General features: G+C 44.8%; 1 protein-coding gene across 5 annotated transcripts in view; it reads right to left on the bottom strand.

Annotated features, from left to right (window-relative positions):
- The window catches only part of usp34 (ubiquitin specific peptidase 34), a 472,579-nt gene that overhangs the window by 174,370 nt on the left and 274,020 nt on the right, over positions 1-24,189 (bottom strand). For all 5 annotated transcript variants that reach the window (XM_060831547.1, XM_060831550.1, XM_060831548.1 and 2 more), the window contains one exon: positions 16,968-17,051. In XM_060831547.1, coding sequence (XP_060687530.1) covers positions 16,968-17,051 — 84 coding nt within the window. The remainder of the gene's footprint in view (positions 1-16,967; positions 17,052-24,189) is intronic.

A 24,189-nucleotide genomic window follows, 5' to 3' on the forward strand; every position in this document is an offset into this window, starting at 1 on the left:
GGATGAAACATTAAGGCTCAGTTAGGACATGTGAGAATCACAAGTTAGCCAGGAAGTACTTCAAGAGAGAGCTGAGAGGAGCCAGGAAGGGTCATGAGAAATCGTTGGCAGATAGGATCAAGGAAAATGCAAACCTTTCTATAGATATATCAGGAATACAAAGAAAGACTAGAGAAAGATTAGGGTCAATCAAGGATAGTAGTGAGAAGTTGTGTTTAGAGTCCGAGGAGATAGGAGAAGCACTAAATTAATACTTTCCATCAGTATTCACATTGGAAAAAGACAATGTTGTTGAGCAAATACTGAGATACTGGCTACTGGACTAGAAGGGATTGAGGTTCACAAGGAGGTGGTGTTAGCAATTCTGGAAAGAATAAAAATAATTAAGTTCCTTGGACTGGATGGGATTTATCCTAGGATTCTCTGGGAAGCCAAGGAGGTGATTGCAGTGTCTTTGGCTTTGATGTTTATGTCATCATTGTCTACAGAAATAGTGATAGAAGACTTGTTCAAGAAGGGGAGTAGAGACAATCCTGGTAATTATAGACCTGTGAGCCTTATTTCAGTTTTGGGTAAAATGTTGGAATAGGTGATAAGAAATAAGATTTATAATCATCTAAAGAGGAAAAAGTTGACTGGGGATAGTCGACATGGTTTTGTGGAGGGTAAGTCATGCCGATCAAACCTTATTGAATTCTTTGAGATGGTGACCAAACAGGTGGATGAAGGTAAAGCCATTGATGTGGCATATATGAATTTCACTAAAGCATTTGGTAAGGTTCCCCACTGTAGGCTATTGCACAAAATACAGAGGTATAGGATTGAGGGTGATTTAGCAGTTTGGATCAGAAATTAGCTAGCTGAAAGACAACAGAAGGTGGTGATTGATGGGAAACATTCATCCTGGAGTTCAGTTACTAGTGGTGTACCGCAAGGATCTGTTTTGGGACCACTGTTGTTTGTCATTTTTATAAATGACCTACATGAGGGACTAGGAGGATGGGTTAGCAAATTTGCGGAAAACGGTAAGGTCAGTGGACTTGTGGATAGTGCCATAGGATGTTGTGGGTTACAGAGAGACATAGATAAGCTGCAGAGCTGTGCTGAGAGCTGGCAAATGGAGTTTAATGCGGGAAAGTGAGAGGTGATTCACTTTGGAAGGAGCAACAGGAATAAAAAGAGTACTGGGCTAATGGTAAGATTCTTTGTCATGTAGATGTGCAGAGAAATCTTGGTGAACATGTACATAGACCCCTGAAAGTTGCCTCCTTGGTTAGTAGGATTGATAAGAAGGCATATGGTGTGTTAGTTTTTATTGGTAGAGGGATTGAGTTTCAGAGCCACAAGGACAAGCTGGAGCAGTACAAAACTCTGGTGCGGTCACCCTTGGAGTATGGTGTAGGAAGGATGTGGAAGTTTTGGAAAGGATTCAGAGGAGATTCACCAGGATATTGCCTGGAATGGAGGGAAGGTCTTACGAGGAAAGGCTGAGGGACTTGAGGCTGTTTTCAATAGAGAGAAGGTTGAGAGGTGATTTAATTGAAACATAAGTAATTAAAGGGTTAGATAGGGTGGACAGTGAGAACCTTTCTCCTCACATGGTGATGGCTAGCATGAGGGGGCATAGCTTTAAATAGAGGGATGGTAGATATAGGATAGACGTCAGAGGTAGTTTCTTAGAGTAGTAGGGGCATGGAACAGACTGCCTACAACAGTCGTAGACTCGCCAAATTTAAGGGCATTTAAATGGTCATTGGATAAACATATGAATGAAACTGGAATAGTGTAGGATAGAAGGGCTTCAGATTGGTTTCACAGGTTGGCACAACATCAAGGGTCGAAGGGCCTGTATTACGTTGTAATGTTCTGTGTTCTAAAATATAAAACAGTAAACTGGCAAGCAATATTAAAAGACAGCAAGTGTTTCCATATGTAAATAAAAAAGATTAGTTAAAGTAAATATTGTGCCATACAGGACGTGGCTCGGAAATAATAAAAAAAACAAAATGGTGGAGACTTTGGACTAATTTTTGTATCAAAGCAGAAATTCCAGGAGTAAAAGGGAGAGAGGGTAAGAATTTACAACAAAGAAATATCATGAAAATTAAGGGCATGTACAGCTGGTAAATCCTTCATGGCGTGTCAGAAATGGTATGTATTAAATGAAGTAGCTGCAGAGCTCAAATATCTGCCACTTCTCAGCCCATTGGCCCATCTGATCAAGATTCTGTTGTAATCTGAGGTAACCCTCTTCGCTGTCCACTACACCTCCAATTTTGGTGTCGTCTGCGAACTTACTAACTGTACCTCTTATGCTCACATCCGAATCATTTATATAAATGACACAAAGTAGAGGAAGTCTGGGAGAGACCTTGTGCCCAAGCAGATGGCAGATGTTGAATAGCAACTGGAACCTTGTGGGGAGGCAGTCAGTTTAAGAGGGAGAAGCCAGAGTTCTCAACTGGGTTTTGGACTGTTTTCTCTATGGAGAGGAGTCTGGCTTTTGATGACTTGAAAACAGCATGAAGACTTGAAAGCTCCCTGCATAGCCTCCAGTTATCAGCTACTGAAAGTTTCAGAGAGTAGAAACAAAGTTTACAACTGACTGCCTCTGAATGAACTGAAAAGGCTGCTTGATTGATGTCTTCAGAAAAATCAACCAAGAATCGTTATGGAGTCTGTGGAATAACACAACAGGAAAACCACTTAAGTAATCTGGCCTGATTGTTATTGTCTTTTATTTATCCTGAACGATGTTTGTCTGTCTTGTGTGTGAATGGGGCTGAAAACAAAGATGACCGGGTAAATCATAGACAATTATATTACTTTGTTGCTTAATTTTACTGTGCTAAAATTACTGTATCATTAATAAATTGCTAAATATTGTATTTAAGCTATAAGCCAGTGTTACAAAATTAACTGCATTGTGAATACAGAGATAGAAAGACTGATTTGTTCTAGCCGTAAAACCAGGTCAGAACAAACCAAAAAAATCATCACTTCACCTGCTTGAACGACATATATGCCTATTGATGCAGTTGTTTCCACAGCTGCTGATTGAAGGTGGGAGATGTGTTTGGGAAAAGGGACAAAAAAATTGCAAGATTTAATATATACATATACAATCTATAGTAACCATGCTATTTTAACTATCTAAAGAATGCCTTACAAAAATTAACTTCAGCAAGGCAATGTTATTACATGATTCCATTGGCCAATACAAAAAGGAATGAAAAAGGAGCCCCTGAAAACCAAAATATAACCCTTCAGAAGACTTCAAAAGGAATTCTTGGGGAAAAAAAAAGATTTCCAAAATGGTAGTAATTGTTCAATATTCCCCATGTCTGGGACAGTTGCAGTAGATTGAAAACCAAAATTGCAGAAGTCCTATTCAAGAATTAGAGAAAAGATGAGCAGGAAGCAGTGAAGCTGACGTTTGGAATCAATTATTAAAGGAAGTAGCGGCAGTTCATTTGGAAACTCCGTAATCAAAGAGAAAGAGACCCTTCGGTCTAACTCGTCCATCAGCTCTTCAGTTTGGACAAGTATCTGCTCAAAGATGCTATGATCAATATTCTGTACTTTATTCGAAAGTAGGCAGAAACAGGCTGTCCAGGGTTCTACCTACTCCCCAAAATCCACAAGGAGGACTGTCCCGGCAGGCCCATTGTGTCAGCATGCTCCTGCCCCACTGAACTTATTTCCTCCTACCCTGACTCCATTCTTACTCCTCTGGTTCATTCCCTCCCCACCTACATTCGGGATTCCTCTGATGCTCTGCGACACATTGACAGCTTTCAATTCGCAGGTCCTAACCACCTTCTATTCATCATGGGGCAATCTCTTTACACTTTCATCCCTCACACCAAGTTGGCTTGAAAGCTCTTTGCTTCTTTCTCATAAAGAGGCCTGAACAATCTCCATCCACCACCACTCTCCTCCACCTGGCTGACTTGTTCTCTCACTCAATAACTTCTCCTTCAACTCATCCCATTTTCTCCAAATCAAAGGTGTAACAATGAGTATCCGCATGGGTCCTAGCTATGCCTGCCTTTTCATGGGGTATGTGGAACATTTCCCTCCCACAACTGCTTTATTGGTACATTGATGACTATTTCGGTGCGGCTTCATGCTCTTGTCCTGACCTGGAAAAATTCATAAACTTCGCTTCCAGTTTCCATCCCTCCATTACCTTCACCTGGTCCATCTCTGACACTTGCCTTCCTTTCCCTGACCTTTGTCTCCATTTCCAGCAATAGTCTATCCACTAATATCCATTACAAGCCCACTGACCCCCACAGCTATCTGTACTACAGCTCTTCTCACCCTACGTCCTGTAAGGACTCTATCCCTTTCTCTCAGCTCCTTCGCCTCTGTCGCATTTGTTCCGATGAGGCCACTTTCCAAAGTGGTGCTCTTAATATATGCTCCTTCTTCTCCAACCGTGGCTTCCCACCTGCAGTTGCTGACCGGGCTCTCGACAGCGTGCGGTCCATCTCCTGCACCACGACCCTTACACCCTCCCTCTCCTCCCAGAACAAGGATAGGGTCCCTCTTGTTCTCACCTTTCACCCCACCAGCCTTCACACATGCAAAGAATAATCCTTCGCCATTTTTGCCAACTCCAACACAACGCCACCACTAAACACATCTTTCCTTCCCTCCCCATGTTTGCATTCCGCAGGGATCGTTCCCTCCGGGACAACCTAGTCCACTCTTCCTTCACACCTAACACCTCTGCCATCACACACGGAACCTTCCCATGCAATCGCAGAAGGTGCAACACCTGCCCCTTTACCTCTTCCATGCTCACCATAAAAGGCTCCAAACACTCATTTCAGATTAAGCAGCGTTTCACTTGTACCTCTTTCAATTTGGTCTATTGCATTCATTGCTCCCAATGTGGTCTCCTCTATATCGGAGGCACAAAACGCCAACTGGGCGATCACTTTGCTGAGCACCTTTGGTCTGAACGCAATCAGGTCCCAGACCTTCCCGTGGCTTGCCACTTCAACACACAATCTTGCTCCCATGCCCACATATCTGTCCTTGGCCTGCTGCAATGCTCCAGAGAAGCTCAACGCAAACTGGAGGAACAGCATCTCATCTTCCAACTAGGCACTTTACAGCCTGCTGGTCTCAACAATGAGTTAGACAATAGATAGACAATAGGTGGAGTAGGCCATTCTGCCCTTCGAGCCTGCACCACCATTCAATATGATCATGGCTGATCATCCTTAAGGCAGGAACAGGATTATCTCCATAACCCTTGATTCCACAATCCTTAAGAGCTCTATCCAGCTCTTTCTTAAATGAATCCAGAGACTGGGCCTCCACTACCCTCTGGGGCAGAGCATTCCACACAGCCACCACTCTCTGGGTGAAGAAGTTTCTCCTCATCTCTGTCCTAAATGGCCTACCCCGTATTTTTAAGCTGTGCCTTCTGGTTCAGCACTCACCCATCAGCGGAAACATGTTTCCTGCATCCAGAGTGTCCAATCCTTTAATAATCTTATATGTCTCAATCAGATCCCCTCTCAGTCTTCTACACTCAAGGGTATACAAGCCCAGTCAGCGTAGGGTAGTCCCGCCATTCCAGGAATTGACCTCGTGAACCTACGCTGCACTCCCTCAATAGCCAGAATGTCTTTCCTCAAATTTCCCCAGAACTGCACACAGTACTTCAGGTGTGGTCTCACCAGGGCCCTGTACAGCTGCAGAAGAATCTCTTAGCATACTGGCCTTCATAACAAGAGGGATTGAGTATAGAAGTTATTAGCCTTCTTCACTACCTGCTTACCTTCATTGACTGGTGTACAAGAACACCCAGATCTCTTTGTACTGCTCCTTTACCTAAATTGATTCCGTTTAGGTAGTAATTTGCCTTTCTGTTCTTGCCACCAAAGTGGATAACCATACATTTATCCACATTAAACTGCATCTGCCATGCTCTGACCACTCACCTAACTTGTCCACGCCACCCTGTAATCTCCTAACATCCTCATCACATTTCACCCTGCCACCCAGCTTAGTATCATCAGCAAATTTGCTAATGTTATTACTAATACCATCTTCGATATCATTAATATATATTGTAAAAAGCTGCGGTCCCCCACTGGTCACTGCCTGCCATTCCGAAATGGAGCCATTTATAACTACTCTTTATTTCCTGTCAGTCAACCAACTTTCAATCCAAGTTAGTACTTTGACCCCAATACCATGTGTTCCAATTTTGCTCACTAACCTCCTATGTAGGACTTTATCAAAAGCTTTCTGAAAATCCAGGTACACTACATCTACTGGATCTCCCTCGCCCATCTTCAAAGTTACACCCTCAAAAAATTCCAGAAGATTAGTCAAGCATGATTTTCCCTTCATAAATCCATGCTGACTCTGACCTATCCTGTTACTACTATCCAGCTGTGTCGTAATTTCATCCTTTATAATAGACTCCAGCATCCTTCCCACCACTGAGGTCAGACTAACTGGTCTATAATTTCCTGCTTTCTCTCTCCTACCTTTCTTAAAATGTGGCACAACATGAGCCACCCTCCAATCCACAGGAACTGATCCTGAATCTATCGAACTCTGGAAAATAATCACCAACGCATCCACGATTTCTCGAGCCACCTCCTTCAGTATCCTGGGATGTAGACCATCAGGCCCCGGGGACTTATCAACCTTCAGACCTAACAGTCTCTCCAACACTAATTCCTGGCAAATATAAATTCCCTTATATTCAGCCACTGTTACCTCTGGGAGATTGCTTGTGTCTTCCCCAGTGAACACGGATCTGAAGTACCAATTCAATTCTTCTGCCATTTCTTTGTTCCTGTTTCTGTCTTCAAGAGCCCAATTTTAGTCTTAACCATTATTTTGCCTTTCACATACCTAAAAAAGCTTTAACTATCCTCCTTTATATTTTTGACCAGTTTACCTTTGTACCTCATTTTTTTCTCTGCGTATTTCCTTCTTAGTAATCCTCTGTTGTTCTTTAAAAGCTTCCCAGTTCTCCGTTTTCCCACTTATCTTTGCTATATTACACTTTTTCTCTTTTAACTTTATGTTTCTTAACTTCCCTCGTCAGCCACGGCCACCCCTGCCTCCTCTTAGGATCTTTCTTCCTTTTTGGAATGAACTGATCCTGCATCTTCTGCATTATACACAGAAATATCTGCCATTGTTCCTCCACCGTCATCCCTGCTAAGGTATTGCACCATTGTACTTTGGCCAGCTCCTCCCTCATAGTTTCACAGTTCCCTTTATTCAACAGAAATATTGTCACTTCCGACTGTACCCTCTCCCTCTCAAATTGCAGATTGAAGCTTATTGTATTCTGGTCACTACTTCCCAATGGCTCCTTCACTTCAAGGTCCCTGATCAATTCTGGTTCGTTGCACAATACCAGATCCAGAATTGCCTTCTCCCTGGTAGGCTCCAGCACCAGCTGTTCTAAGAATCCATCTCAGAGCACTCCACAAAGTCTCTTTCTTGAGGTCCAATACCATCCTGATTCTCCCAGTCTACCTGCATGTTGAAATCCCCCATAACAACTGTAGTAACATCTTTGCGACAGGCCAATTTCAGCTCCTGATTCAACTTATATCCGACATCCAGACTACTGTTTGGGGGTCCTGTAGATAACTCCCAAGAGGATCTTTTTACCCTTAGTATTTCTCAGCTCTATCCACACTGACACTACATCCCCTGATTCTAGGTCCCCCTGCGCAAGGGACTGAATATCATTCCTTACCAAAATGGCCACCCCACCCTCTCTGCCTGTCAGTCTGTCCTTACAATAGCACGTGTAGCCTTGAATATTCATTTCCCAGGCCCTGTCCACTTGAAGCCATGTCTCAGTTATCCCCACAATATCGTATCTGCCATTATCCAAAAGAGCCTCAAGTTCATCCAACTTATTTCTAAAGCTTCGTGCATTCATGTATAGTATTTTTAATTTGCAACTGCCCTCACCCTTCCCATCAACTATTTCACTCAACCTTACAGCATGTCCCTTTCTGAGTTTTCTGCCTCATTGATACAGTTGTCTTTCTTGACTTCCCTTGTCCTAACTTTCCCTCCAATTTCCTTCTTAAACATCCAGTTTGTCCCTTACCCCCTGCTACTTAGTTTAAATGTAGCTATGTTGCAGGAGCAAACCTGCCTGCCAGAATGCTGGTCCCTAACCTCTTAAGATGCAAACCATCTCTCTTGTATAATTTATGCTTACCACAAAAAATACCCAGTGATCCAAGAATTTAAAACCTTGCTTCCTTCACTCGTTCAAGTACATTATCTCCCTGTTTCTGGCCTCACCAGCCTGAGGAACTGGAAGTAAACCGGAGATAACCACCCTGGACGTCCTGCTTTTCAGCCTTCTTCCTAGTTCTCCGAAGTCCCGATGTAGTATGTTCCTCCTCTTCTTTCCGACATAATTTGTGCCGACATGTACCATCACCTCTGGCTCTTCACCTTTGTCCTTGAGGATTTCCTGCACTCTGTCTGTGATGTCTTTAACCCTGGCACCAGGAAGGCAACACACCACCCTTATGTCCCACCTGCTGCCACAAAACCCCCAGTGAGTTCCTCTCACTATGGAGTCCCCTATTACCACGGCTCTGTGCGATGTCCGACTCTTCCCTCTGCCACCACGCCAACATTTGATTGACAGAATTCGACAACTTCAGATATTATCCCATCTTGACCCCTCTGTTTTCATTCTGCTCCGTAATTTTATTTAATTTAAAAAATTTTTTTCACTGTTCTGCACCTCTTATTTCTTGATTGTCTCTCTTTCTCTCGCTCCCCACTCTCTCATCACCTTTTTCCTCTCCTCTTCCCCCTTTGCTACCCTTCTCCGCTGTTTTCCATTTTGCCTCTGCTCCACCCAACCCCCCCATCCCCCACATATTTTGTGGTCATTCACAGCTCCTCATCTCCCTGTCATGATCACCTCTTTAGTGCTACCTTTGTTTCTGGAGCCATGACTCACCTTCTCTCAGCCTAGGATAAATGCCTCCCTATTTCTCCCTTTTTTTTATAGCTTTGACAAAGGGTCAGTTATACTCGAAACATCAGATTTTTCTCTCCTTACAGATGCTGCCAGACCTGCTGAAATTTTCCAGCATTTTCACTTTTGGTTTCAGATTCCAACACCCGCAGTAATTTGTTTTTATGGCTCTACTTCAAAACTGAAGAGAGGTGTGGAAAAGCCATGTGTTTGATACTGTAGAAAATACTAAAGAGCAAGTAGAACAGATGGGAAGGTCAGGGGAAAATTAGAAGTGGAGGGAGATTAGAAGTCACAGAACAAAAGGGAGTGTGAATGATGGTAGCGAAAAGATGTAGTTTGATAGAATCAAAATACAGTACTAACTGTGTTCATATACCCACTCTAAAGCCTTCACATTCCTCTGCTAACTGGACTCAATATTCTAGTTAAGGCCATCATAATGTCATTGTAACTTTTTGTACTATATGAATTGCTTTATAAATCTAAGAATCCCTTATGCCTTTTAAACACTTTTCTGACTTGCACAGCTATCTTCAAACAATTTGTGCAAGAGCTCACAGGCCTTACAGGTTCTTAGACCTGATTTGGATTCGCACCCTTTATGTTATATTGCCTTTCCTTACAGATTTTAGTGAGAACAATCATTCTGCATCTCTTCACACTTAAGTTTCAACTGTTTTGTATCTACACTATCATTGCCTCTTGCTTGAATAATCTGTTCCGTGGTACTTGATCAAATGCTTTACGAAAGTCTCTTTCTATTTTGTTGTCCACAGACCTCTGGCTTTGGTTATCCTCCCTTTGCTCCTCACAGGTATGTACTTGAAGTGCTCTTCCAGTTGGCCCATGTTTCTTTATAGTGCTGAATGCTGAACTTTGATTCCAATTGAATCAGATCTGCTCTCACCACACTGCAGTTGACCCTCTTTCAATTTTTTTCTGCTTAAGGCTGCTCTTTATCCTTTTCCATAGCTAGCCTCAACTTCATGATCCAACGATCATCTTCCCCTAACTGTTCTCCACACAGGGTGGTTCATATGTGGAATGAACTTCCTGAGGAAGTGGTGGATGTGCGCACAGTTACAATGCTTGAGAGAGACTTGGGTAAGTACATGAACAGAAAAGTTTTGGAAGGATATGGGCCAGGAGTAGGGAGGTGGGACTAATTTAGTTCGGGATTGTGAGAGGCATGGAGAGGTTGGACCGAAGGGTCTGTTTCTGCACTGTATGACCTTATGACACCTAAGCCTCCTCACACCACTCACTGATCAGAACCAGCAACCTAGTTCTTTGGACCAAAAACATGCTCATCTGGAAGGTTCTTCTGAATAAATTTCAGAAGCTCTACCCTTCACACTATTACTATTCCAGTTTCCATTAAGAAAATTAAAAGAATCCAGCGCAACTATTCTGTGAAAATGCACCTCTCTGTAATTTCCCTGAAGATTTGTTCCTCCAAATCTTTCTCACTGGAGGATGACCATTACAGGCAGCCCCCTGGTTTCAAATAGATTCTGTTCTGGAGACCATTCATAAGTCGATTTGCAAGCAAGTTAGAACACAATGTACAATCGGACAATATAAAGAAGTCATTCACAAGTACAGGAAATGTTCATATGTCAACCTTTAAAATTGCAACCTTGTATGAAATTGTGTTTGTAAATATGAATGTTCTTACATCAGACATTCCTCCATGTAGGACATACTGGGGAGTGCAATTATATTTCTGTTGTTTCTTAACTATAACCTTACAGATTACTTTCCCACTGGTTATATAGCCTTAATCAACTTTAAACATTATACTAGTCTGAAAAATTGGCTGGAGTTAAGGAAGATCTGCCTCAGCCTCAAATAATAGTAGTTCTATATGCAAATAGTTTGTCCATTAAGAGTAGTACTTTCAGCAACAGTTTGGTTCAGATTCTAGAAAAATAAATCTGCCACAGAGTCCAGATGGGTTCGGTATTCTGTTGCCACGTGCAGCATCTTAAAAGTTCTCACATCCTCAGAATTATTCCCGAATTATTTTCTGCTCCTCAAGTAAAATGGTTTTAACATCACACATCCGACAGGCACAGAATCACAACCATGTTACAGGGGCAGCACAAACTTCTCATAAGCAGCTAAGGTCAACATGAAGGTCCTACTTTCTCAACTTCGCCCTTTGTTTGACTAAACTCACCATCACTAATGTCTCTGTGAAATGAGACAGCAGCTCTTTGAACTCTGGGAGTTGGTGACTTGACCTTTACTTCAAGTGATTAGATTGCAGGACTAGAGCAAATTGGTAGGTGCTAAAATATGAGGCAGTAAATCATTAAGGCAAAATAGAAGCTACAGAGGGAATAGTGGTAAAAAGATTGAATGGATAAAAAGACAGCAAATACAAGTAAGACTCATACACTTTTTGTACTGTAACTTACTTAAAAAGATATGGCAAGTATACTTCAAATGGCAAGAATATGAGCCATATTGAAGATCTGAAGGATTTATGAAGAAGTTAAATAAATACTAACAGAGAAAGAAATTAGCACTGTTGCCTCACAGCTGCAGGGAGCCAGGTTCAATTCCACTCTTGGGTGACTGGGTGCGCGGAATTTGCACATTCTCCCTGCGGCCGTGTGGGTTTCCTCCCGGTGAGGGTATAATTACAAAGTTTAAAAGACATTTGGATGAATACATGAATAAGAAAGGTTTGGAGAGATATGGACCAGGAGCAGAAAGGTTTGGAGAGATATGGACCAGGAGCAGACAGGTGGAACTAGTTTAGTTTGGGATTATGTTCGGCATGTATTGGTTGGACTGAAGGGTCTGTTCCTTCGCTGTAGGACTCTATTGTATGATTTCCTCCCACAGTCCAAAAATGTGCAGGTTAGGTGGACTGGACATGCCAATTTGCCGGATACGTTTAGGTTAGGTGACCTAGCTATATGAAATGCACGATTCCAGGGACAGGGATGGGGAAGAGGGTCGAAGGGTGGTTTTGATACTCTTTGAAGGATCCATGCAAACTTGATTAACCAAATGAGGAGGAAGTGAGGTCTGCAGATGCTGGAAATCAGAGCTGAAAATGTGTTGCTGGTTAAAGCACAGCAGGTCAGGCAGCATCCAAGGAACAGGAAATTCGACGTTTCGGGCATCAGCCCTTCATCAGGAATGAGAAAAGTGTGTCCAGCAGGCTAAGATAAAAGGTAGGGAGGAGGGACTTGGGGGAGGAGCGATGGAGATGTGATAGGTGGAAGGAGGTCAAGGTGAGGGTGATAGGCCGGAGTGGGGTGGGGGCGGAGAGGTCAGGAAGATGATTGCAGGTTAGGAGGGCAGTGCTGAGTTCGAGGGAATCGACTGAGACAAGGTGGGGGGAGGGGAAATGAGGACACTGGAGATATCTGAGTTCATCCCTTGTGGTTGGAGGGTTCCCAGGCGGAAGATGAGGCACTCTTCCTCCAACCGTCATGTTGTTATATTCTGGCGATGGAGGAGTCCAAGGACCTGCATGTCCTTGGTGGAATGGGAGGGGGAGTTAAAGTGTTGAGCCACGGGGTGGTTGGGTTGGTTGGTCCGGGCGTCCCAGAGGTGTTCCCTGAAGCGTTCCGCAAGTAGGCGGCCCGTCTCCCCAATATAGAGGAGGCCACATCGGGTGCAGCGGATGCAATAGATGATGTGAGTGGAGGTGCAGGTGAATTTGTGGCGGATATGGAAGGATCCCTTGGGGCCTTGGAGAGAGGTAAAGGAGGAGGTGAGGGCGCAAGTTTTGCATTTCCTGCGGTTGCAGGGGAAGGTGCCGGGAGTGGAGGTTAGGTTGGTGGGGGGTGCGGCAGAGACGAAGGAATTGGGAATATGGGATGGCGTTTTTACAGAGGGCAGGGTGGGAGGACGTGTAGTCTAGGTAGCTGTGGGAGTCAGTCAGTTTATAGTAGATGTCTGTGTTGATTCGGTCGCCCGAGATAGAAATGGAAAGGTCTAGGAAGGGGAGGGAGGAGTCTGAGACGGTCCAGGTGAATTTGAGGTCAGGGTGGAAGGTGTTGGTAAAGTTGATGAACTGTTCAACCTCCTCGTGGGAGCACGAGGCAGCGCTAATACAGTCATCGATGTAGCGGAGGAAAAGGTGGGGGGTGGTGCCAGTGTAGTTGCGGAAGATGGACTGTTCCACATATGCTACGAAGAGACAGGCATAGCTGGGGCCCATGTGGGTGCCCATGGCAACTCCTTTAGTTTGGAGGAAGTGGGGGGATTGGAAAGAGAAGTTGTTCAGGGTGAGGACCAGTTGAGTCAGTCAAAGGAGGGTGTCGGTGGAAGAGTACTGGTTGGTTCGGCGGGAAAGGAATAAGCGGAGAGCTTTGAGTCCTTCGTGATGGGGGATGGAGATGTACAGGGACTGGATGTCCATTGTGAAGATAAGGCGTTGGGGACCGGGGAAGCGAAAATCATGGAGGAGGTGGAGGGCGTGGGTGGTGTCCCGAATGTAGGTGGGGAGTTCTTGGACTAAGGGGGACAGAACCGTGTCGAGGTACGCGGAGATGAGTTCGGTGGGGCAGGAGCAGGCTGAGACAATGGGTCGGCCGGGGCAGTCAGGTTTGTGGATTTTGGGCAGGAGGTAGAAACGGGCGGTGCGGGGTGGTGGGACTATGAGGTTGGAGGCGGTGGATGGGAGATCCCGAGGTGATGAGGTTATGGATGATCTGGGAGATGATGGTTTGGTGGTGGGAGGTGGGGTCATGGTCAAGGGGGCAATAGGAGAAGGCATCCGCGAGCTGGCATTTGGCCTCAGCGATATAAAGGTCGGTGCGCCAAACTACTACCGCGTCTCCCTTGTCTGCCGGTTTGATGGTGAGGTTGGGGTTGGAGCGGAGGGAGTGGAGGGCTGCACGTTCCGAGGGTGAGAGGTTGGAGTGGGTAAGAGGGGTGGACAGGTTGAGTCGGTTAATGTCGCGGTGGCAGTTGGCTATAAAGAGATCGAGGGCGGGTAAGAGGCCAGCACGGGGTGTCCAGGTGGATGGGGTGTGTTGGAGGCGGTAGAAGGGGTCGTCAGAGGGTGGGCGAGAGTCTTGGTTGAAAAAGTAGGCACGGAGGCAAAGGCGGCGGAAGAATTGTTCAATGTCTCGCCGCGTGTTGAACTCATTAATCCGAGGGCGTAGGGGAATGAAGGTGAGGCCTCTGCTGAGGACTGGGGAGAGAGAGGGGGAGGTCTAGAGGGATGGTGAAGACACGGCAGGGCTGGGAGCTAGGACCTGGTGTGGGACTGGAGCTGGGAGTGGGGGCGGGGTTAGGCGCAGGGGCACGGACGGAGATTGACGTGGGGGCGGGATTAGACATGGTGACGGAAGTCGGCATGGCGGCGGGGTTACGCATGGTGACGGAAGTCGGCGTGGGGGCGGGGTTACGCGTGGTGACGAAAGTCGGCGTGGGGGCGGAGACACCTGAGGCGTTGTGGTCGTGCAGGTTAGTGATGTCACTGGGGGCGGAAGTGGCTGCGGCGACGGCAACCGAATGGCGGAAGTGGCTGTGGCGACAAAAAAAACGTGGTCATTCCCGATAGCCGCGGGGGTCGCGAATCCGTCAATGATCTTCCTGGCGATCGTGGAAGTGGTTGTCTGGGCTGCGATCGCGGAGACTGCGAGGTTGGTGCGGACGGAAGTGACGTCACGGTCGTCATCGGCTGTTGGTGCCGCGGGCGCTGTAGCGGCCGCGTGTGTAATGGCATCCAACAGATTGCAGAGGCCGATGGAAGATTCTGGAACAGTTGAGGAACCACGAATGTGGGGGTAAGTACATGAAAGTTTTCGGTACTTAATGTCTTTAAGTTCTGATATGGCTAGGAAGAACTGTTTGTTTAGCAGAGGTCCTTTGCAACTTTGTGAGAGTGTTGTCCTGAGCTGGGGTAGGGCTGGTTGCAGGGAATGGAGGTAGCGACGCATGGCTGCAAGGGTGGAGTGGAGGATCCGGAGGGAGGTCTGTTGCTGGAGGCTTCGGATTTGTTGTAGATACAGGTTGTCCTGGTTGGATCCAAATTTGGTTGGTCGGAATGTAGTCCGGAGTCCGTGCGGGATCAGTCGGTTCCGTAGACAGGTGCTGAGGAAGGAGATGTGGCTGTGGTAGCGAGTCTGTTTGAGAACGTGGCTGAAGAGCTTCTGTGCAGAGGAGATGACCTGGGGGGTGCAGTGAGAGAGAGACTCACTGAAATCCTTGTAGAGGGAGGAAGAGAGCTTCTTCAAGGAAGGCATCCTTGCAAGAGGATTTGCAGTAGGTTAAAATCTTCGAGGAGAAAGTGAGGTCTGCAGATGCTGGAGATCAGAGTTGAAAATGTGTTGCTGGTTAAAGCGCAGCAGGTCAGGCAGCATCCAAGGAACAGGAAATTCGATGTTTTGGGCATAAGCCCTTCATCAGGAATGAGGAGAGTGTGTCCAGCAGGCTAAGATAAAAGGTAGGGAGGAGGGACTTGGGGGAGGGGTGATGGAGATGTGATAGGTGGAAGGAGGTCAAGGTGAGGGTGATAGGCCGGAGTGGGGTGGGGGCGGAGAGGTCAGGAAGAAGATTGCAGGTTAGGAGGGCGGTGTTGAGTTCGAGGGAATCGACTGAGACAAGGTGGGGGGAGGGGAAATGAGGACACTGGAGATATCGGAGTTCATCCCTTGTGGTTGGAGGGTTCCCAGGAGGAAGATGAGGCGCTCTTCCTCCAACCGTCGTGTTGTTATGTTCTGGCGATGGAGGAGTCCAAGGACCTGCATGTCCTTGGTGGAGTGGGAGGGGGAGTTAAAGTGTTGAGCCACGGGGTGGTTGGGTTGGTTGGTCCGGGCGTCCCAGAGGTGTTCCCTGAAGCGTTCTGCAAGTAGGCGGCCCGTCTCCCCAATATAGAGGAGGCCACATCGGGTGCAGCAGATGCAATAGATGTGTGTGGAGGTGCAGGTGAATTTGTGGCGGATATGGAAGGATCCCTTGGGGCCTTGGAGAGAGGTAAAGGAGGAGGTGTGGGTGCAAGTTTTGCATTTCCTGCGGTTGCAGGGGAAGGTGCCGGGAGTGGAGGTTAGGTTGGTGGGGGGTGTGGACCTGACGAGGGAGTCACGAAGGGAGTGGTCTTTTCGGAACACTGATAGGGGAGGGGAGGGAAATATGTCCCTGGTGATGGGGTCCGTTTGGAGATAGCGGAAATGACGGCGGATGATATGCTGTATATGGAGGTTGGTGGGGTGGTAGGTGAGAACTAGTGGGGTTCTGTCCTGGTGGCGGTTGGAGGGGCCGGGCTCAAGGGCAGAGGAGCGGGAAGTGGAAGAGATGCGGTGGAGGGCATCGCCGATCACGTCTTGGGGGGGGGGGGGGGGGGGGGGGGGGGAGTCTGCGGTCTTTGAAGGAGGAACCATCTGGATTGACCAAATGGCCTGCTTCTGCACTGCAGGGATTCTACGATTCTATTATTGAAAATTATTACTGCGCAAGAGAGCTTATAAAATATTAAAAATCATTTATTCTTATTTAAGTGAAGTCTTGATGGTACAACATCCAGGTTATTAAGATGCATCAAATTTTGTGGGTATCAAACACAAAATTAATAGTTTAATACTCGCTGAAGATGGGGCACACACCTCAAGCACTGAAGGAATAACTTTGTGACATTAGATAAATAGACAGGGAAGTAGCATTTAAATATAATTCTACTCTGCTGTATTAAGAAATATAGAACATACTGGAAGTGTGCAGAGGATCATTGGCTTTTGAAGAAGAAAAAGGAAATTTCAGGTCAGTATCCAATATATGAATTAGGAACTTTTGCTGAAGAATGTGTCTTTTTTCTCAGCATTTTTCAGGAGAAATCATCCTGCTTTTGTTGGGAGTCTAGGCTCTAGGTTCAGTCACAAGTACGGTTTGCTGATGTCCTGGGGGTGTTCCACCCCCACCTCCCAACAAACTGGGCTGACATCATGTTATATTCATGCAGTTTTAACAAAAATGTGAAACAAACCTTACAACTCCAAGAATTTTTACTGTTTTCTATCTGATCTTCACTTGAGTCATCTGAGTCAGGATATAGATCACTGTAGCTACCCTGAAATAAAATCAGAGTTATAATCAATTACAGTAATTCAATAATCACAAGACAGCAACCAAAAAGCCTTTTAACTCTTTTCACTACAAAATATAGCCAAGATTACAATTTGATTTGTATATTTAAAAAAAACACCAAAGAACTGCTAATGTTGGAAATGAGAAACAAAAACAAAAATTGCAAGAAGAACTCAGCAGGTCTGGCAGCATATGGAGAGAAAGCAGAATTAGCATTTCAGGTCCATTTGAGTTGCTGAGTTTTTCCAGCAATTTTGGTTTCTGTTTGTTCTGTAGAAAATCTGTTGTTAGTGTATTTTATCATTTCCAACAAGCAAATAGCAAAGATTAACCAGCGCAATGAAAAGTATCATTTAATTTGGTTAGAAATTACTTAATTTTCTGTATTTCAATTACCTACTTTTTAAATGGTGCTTATGGACAGTGAACTGCACTAGTGCTTAACAATAAAAGGAAAAGGATTGGATAGAATAATGACTTGAAAATGAACAAAAAAAATCACAGTTCAGACTGTGGTGAAAATTAGAGTTAGGCTTTCAGGGAAGTGATTTGTTGTCATTCAAAATGACAGAAAATTTTAAACTAGCATCGAGAGAAAGGACAGCAGTGGTAGAGGAAGAAAATGACAAAAGGAAAAACCTAGGATAAGGTAGAAAGTAGACAGGGTTAAATAACCAGAATCTTTTTAAAAAATGGAAGCAGCAGTCAGGATGCGCAGTTGACAAACTTGACCTTGAATCCAGAAGGCTAGAATCATTGAAGTCATAGAAATTCATTGCATCAAGGTGGTCAAGGATAGAATGCTAGATTCAAAGGCAGTGGAGAATTAAAATAGGAGCCTCCAGATGTAAAAGCTCAAAAGAAATCATCCAATTTGCACTTGGTCGCCCTGCATTGAGAATATATTAAAAGTAAACTGCTTTTTTACATGGTATGCTTGGAGACCCAGACCCAGGGAAAGGAGTAGATGAAAGGACTGAAGTTTAGTGTGCAGATGTTGGGCGAGGTTATAGATGAACAAGGTACCATGGAGGAACTGACACTCCCAGTACACTGAAGTAGGTGGATTGGTGGTGGTGGTAGGAGTTGGAATTTGCTGCTGCCATTGTCTTTCAGCAGCTGCCAGAAACAGCAAAGGGTTAATGTAATGAATGTGAAAAATGGTGAAGAGGGAGATGGCACTGAGCAGGGTGATACTAGGCACACAGATACACAAGATGGTCGCTGAGTCATGAGTTGGCCAATTTAACACACAAGATGGCCATTGGATCACAGTATGGAGAGAAACAACAGAGCAGATACAGACACTGCCTTAGGCCACCAGAATGCCAGCACAATGCACTCACAACCCAGTTGATTAGTTTAAGGCGGGTGGGGAGAGAATATACATGAGTGACGAACACTGCCCCCGAAGTGTCTGGGTCCAGCTAACACCTCTTATAGAAATGCTAACAGCTTGATACAGACTCAATACAAAATTCTAACAGCCAGGGCTGCAGTAATCGTCCTTCTCAGGAAGAGCAATTAGCGTCCATTACTACAGCAATGGATTTCCATGAAGACATCGAAACTGACAACGTCTACACTGAAACTGACAAATACCAGGCGGAAATTAACAAAGGCTGCGCTGGAACTGACAAAGACTGTATCAAAACTATCAACAATTCTGCAATGATTGCCATAAACAGACTATGTTACAAAGGCAATAATCTCATCACTGACCTATTGTATCACAAGATGTATAGATGTTTCTTCACATGTGCTCTGGGTCGAGAGAAGACTCGCAACTGACAACTGTGCTGTTGGTGTCTTTCTCTCCCCGGATCTCCAGTATTTCCTTGCACAATAAACTCTGTCATTGAACCCCAAATCTGACTTCAAGACTGGTGATTTTACCCACATCACTGGGAACATTAAAGTGAGTCACAAGCAGCAAGGAGCGCATCAAGTCAATCACTCACAAATGTCCCTTTTAAAGAAGCTATATAAAATAATTTAGATTCAAATTAACAGGACACACAAAACAAAAAGAGAGAATTAGGAGGTAGCATCACCTTCAAGACAGATAGTAAGGGCAACATGAATCCTACTGTTGCTCTGGGTGGAGGAAGGGATAAGGGAACTTTATGGTAAATGAGTCAGAAATGATCATGGGAAGGGGATTGCCTGGTAACGGAAGGAGCAAGAAACAGGAGATTCACTGGTGTGGAAGGTGATATTGGTAGAACAGATGTGACACAGTACACAGAAATTGAAAATAAAATGGAAAATAATTCCACAGGAACCAATGCAATTAGAGTATTTGTGGAAATCAGCGAACTTATAGAAGATACTGGTTGACAGCTCATCTTGAGATAAAGAAGGCAAAAGGAGGAAAGGGAAGCATTGCAGATAGACCACATAAAATAGGGCAGCATGGATGCAAACCACAAGCAAAGTTGACAAAATCTTCTAGTTTGGAGTGACAGCAGAAAGCAGCACTAACAGTCAGTGAAATAGTGGAGATAGAGGTAAGGGAGAGGATCGAAGTAGCACTGGGAGAAAGAATATTCCACAATCAAGGGACTAGTCAAGGGTGTGGCAGAGGAAATATAATGTTAGATATGTGAAATTATCCAATTTGGTAAACAGAATGGAAAACCACTAGTTCTGAAAAGATGAGTGAGTAAATACTGAAATCCAAAGGGAATTGGATGCCTTTTCACATTAAGCACAAGGTTGACACATGGGCAGAGCAAGCAATCAGAAAAACAACTGCTATTAGTCAGCCTTCGCTGCAAGGGATTGGCAGTATAAGAATAAGAAAATCTTGTTGCAATTATGCAGGGCTATGATGAGAATGCATCACGTGCAGTATTAGACTCTTTACTGAAGCAAGGACAGCTTTGCTTTAGAGAGATTGAAACAAATGTTTAAATTGATTCTTGAGATGAGAGGACTGTCTTAGAGACTAGAGTTCTAGGATAATTAGAAGAATTTGAATCTGTTAAATTGAATCTTGTTAAATTATTGGTTATAACTTGCATTCAGATTGAGATAATAAGCAAAGATACGAAAACAGTTAATTTTATTTAATCAGTTTTGAATTTTAAAAAAGATGGAAGGTCAATTGATGTGTTGGCCCTGCATAATGTGGGAGCTCGTGGACTCCATTGTGGTTCCCAGTGACCGTGTCTACAGTAAATACTGGTTGCTTGAGGACCTTCGACTCAGTCGATGAGCTGGAGTCTGAGCTTCAAACACTGCGACATACCTGAGAGGAGGAAGAGTTATCTGGACGTTCTGTTGCAGGAGACTCTCACACCCCTTAGACTAACAAACTCAAATTCATCCAGTGATCAGGAGGGTGTGGGGGGGGGGGGGGGGGGGGAGGTTGGCTGTGAGGGAGTTCAGGTAGAGTTACAAGAGTCTCAGTCCTCGTCCAACAGTTCAAGACTCGTGCTCCATGTGGACTGCAGGGAGGATGAGCCGACTGACCAAACCACCATGGTGCAGGGAGCCATTCAAGTGTTGGGGGAGGGGTGGAGAAAAGAGTAGAGAAATATTGTTATAATTGGGAATAATATATTTAGGGACATAGACACTGTTCTGTGACCAGGATTGCAAGTCCCAAAGGTTGTGTTTCCTACCTAGTGCTCGGGTTGGGATATCTCACCTGGGCTGCTGAACTTGGAGTAGGAGGGTAAAGATCCCATGGCCATGGTCCATTTAGGTACCTACAACATAGCAGAACTTCTGCCCTGGTTTTATCTGAGAGAGTTAGCTCAGAGTTAAATTAAAAAGCAGAACAAAAAAGATAATAATTTCTAGATTACTATCTCAGCCACAAGCTAATCAGCATAGGGTCAATCAGCATAGCATGGCTTAAAGATTGGTGTGGGAGAAATGGGTTTGAATTTAGGGGGAATTGGCACCAGCATTGGGGAAGAAGGGATGTGTTCTGATGGGTCAATCTTTATCTAGTTGTGCTGGGACCAGAGTCCTAGTGAATCACATAAGTAGGGCTGTAGACAGGGTTTTAATCTAAATAGATGGGGGAGGAGGGATCAGTTATAGGAGATATTAGAAAACCCAAATTAAAGGAGGTGGTAAGAGCTCAGGTTAGCGATGTGGTAGATAGTTACCAGACAATAAAAAAGATAAGGAACAGAAGTACTGAATATCTTTATGCACCAAGGAATTATAACAAAGTATTCGAAATAAAGTGGATGAACTAATCGCACAGATAGATGCAAATAGGTGCAATATAATTGGGATTACAGAGACATGGGTGCAGGGTGACCAGGAATTGGGAAGGACAGGCAAAAAGGAAAAGGTGAAGGAGTGGCATTGCTGGTTAAAAAGGAAATTAACACAATAGTGAGAAAGAATATTAGCTCTGACAATATGGGTTGAGATGAGAAATACCTAGGAGCAAAAGACATTAGTGAGTGTCATATATAAACCCCCAAATTGCAGTGGCAATATTTGGAATTGCATTGAACAAGAAATTAGAGATGCAGATGATAAGGGAATAATTGGTGACCATGGATGATTTTAATCTGCACACGGTTTGGGCAGACCAAACTAGTCACTATGCTGTAGACACGGTATTCTTGGGAGTGTATATGGGATAGTTTTCTTGACCAATAGGTGGAGGAACCAACTAGAGAATAGGACATTTTAGACTGGGTACAGTGTAATGAGAATGAAATCATTGGCAATCTAGCTGTGTGAGACTGCTTGGGGATGAGCGATCATAACATGATAGAATTTATTATCAAGTTGGAGAGTGAGACAGTTGTTTTGGAGACTAGGTACTGAATCTTAATGAAGGAAACTATGAAGATGTGTGATATGAGTTGCCCTTGATAGATTGGGGAGAGTTACTTAAAGGAATAACAGTGGATAGGCAATGGCAAATATTCAAGGAACATGGGGGAACTGGGACTTGTTTAATCCTGTCCGACACAAAAGCAAAATGGGTAAGAGGCCAATCCATGAGTTACAAAGGAAATTAGAGTTAGTATCTGATCCAAGGAAGAAGCATACAGATTGGCCAAAAAAAAAGTAACAGATCTGAGGATTGGGAGCAAATTAGAACTCAGCAAAGCAGGACCAAGGGATTGTTTAAGAAGGGGAAAATACACTACAAAAGTAAGCTTGCACAGAACATAAAGACGGACACAAAGTTTCAATAGGTACCTGAAGTGAATGAGATTAGTGAAGACAATTGAGGGCACCCGGCAGACAGAAATGGGGGAATTTATAATAGGGGACAAAGAAATGGTTGAACAACTGAATACATACTTTGGTTGTCTTCACAAAAGAGGACACAAATCAGATACCAGAAATGTTGAAGAATGCAAACTTTAGTGAGAGAGATCAGTATTAGTAGTGGGATAATTGAAGGGATTGAAGGTGGATAAATCCACAGGGTCTAATAATCTACATCCTAAAGTACGTAAGGAAGTGGCTCTAGGAGAGTTTCTGCAGGTTGCAGCTAATGTTACTCCAATATTTAAAAAAAAGGTAGAGCGTAACCGGGGAATTATAGACTAGTAAGCCTAAAATTGTGAGTGGGGAAAATTCTCGAATCCATTATCAAGGATTTTATTGCGGAATATTTAGAAAGCAGTGACAGAATCAGAGAGACTTGGCATGGATTTATGTGGGGAAATCATGCTTGACAAATCTGTTGGAATTCTGCGAAGATGTAATTAGTAGAGTTGACAAGGGAGGGCAGTCAATGTGGTATATTTGGAGTTTCAGAAAGATTTTGACATAGTGACGCCTAAGCGATTATTGTGCATAAATAAAGTGCGTGGGATTGGGGGAAGGGTACGGAGATGAAGAGAAAACTGGTTAGCAGAGAGGAAACAAAAAGTAGGAATTGATAGGTCCTATCAAATTGGTAGGCAGTAACTAATGGAGTGCCACAGGGATCGGTGCTCGGACCACAGCTATTCACAATTTTGATTTGGATGAGGGAACAAAATGCAATATCTCAAGGTATGCAGATGATACTATGACACGGATGCAGAGATCCTTCAACATGAACTGGACGGGTTGAGCGAGCGGGTAAATCAATAGCAGATGCAATGTAATTTGGATAAATGAGATTCTGGATCAGTGGTGCTGGAAAAGCACAGCAGTTCAGGCAGCATCCAACGAGCAGCGAAATAGACGTTTCGGGCAAAAGCCCTTCATCAAGAATAAAGGCAGAGAGACTGAAGCGTGGAGAGATAAGCTTGGGGAGGTTGGGGGTGGAGAGAGTAGCATAGAGTACAATGGGTGAGTGGGGGAGGAGATGAAGGTGATAGATCAGGAAGGAAAGGGTGGAGTGGATAAGTGGAAAAGGAGATAAGCAGGTAGGACAAGTCTGGACAAGTCATGGTGACAGTGCTGAGCTGGAAGTTTGAAACTAGGATGAGGTGGGGGAAAGGGGAAATGAGGAAACTGTTGAAGTCCATATTGATGCCCTGGGGTTGAAGTGTTCCGGGGCGGAAGATGAGGCGTTCTTCCTCCAGGCATCTGGTGGTGAGGGAGCGGCGGTGAAGGAGGCCCAGGACCTCCATGTCCTCGGCAGAGTGGGAGGGGGAGTTGAAATGTTGGGTCACGGGGCGGTGTGGTTGATTGGTGCGGGTGTTTGATTAGACTTACAGTGTGGAAACAGGCCCTTCGGCCCAACAAGTCCACACCGACCCGCCGAAGCGCAACCCACCCATACATTTACCCCTTACCTAACACTATGGGCAATTTAGCTTGGCCAATTCACCTGACCCACACATCTTTGTGACTGTGGGAGGAAACCGGAGCACCCGGAGGAAACCCACGCAGACACGGGGAGAACGTGCAAACTCCACACAGTCAGTCGCCTGAGTCGGGAATTGAACCCGGGTCTACAAGCGCTGTGAGGCAGCAGTGCTAACCACTGTGCCACCGTGCCGCCCACTTGAACACACGTCCCTTTCAGGACTGGAATCTGGATCCGGCGACTTAGACCGCTCGGCCACACTACCAGACTATTGTCTTGGAGATTTTCCCTAAAGCCTCTGCTAGGAGGCATCCAGTCTCCCCAATATAGAGGAGACCGCATCGGGAGCAATGGATACAACAAATGATATTAGTGGATGTGCAGG

Source organism: Hemiscyllium ocellatum, chromosome 10 (genome assembly GCF_020745735.1).
Source record: "Hemiscyllium ocellatum isolate sHemOce1 chromosome 10, sHemOce1.pat.X.cur, whole genome shotgun sequence".
NCBI lineage: Eukaryota > Metazoa > Chordata > Chondrichthyes > Orectolobiformes > Hemiscylliidae > Hemiscyllium > Hemiscyllium ocellatum.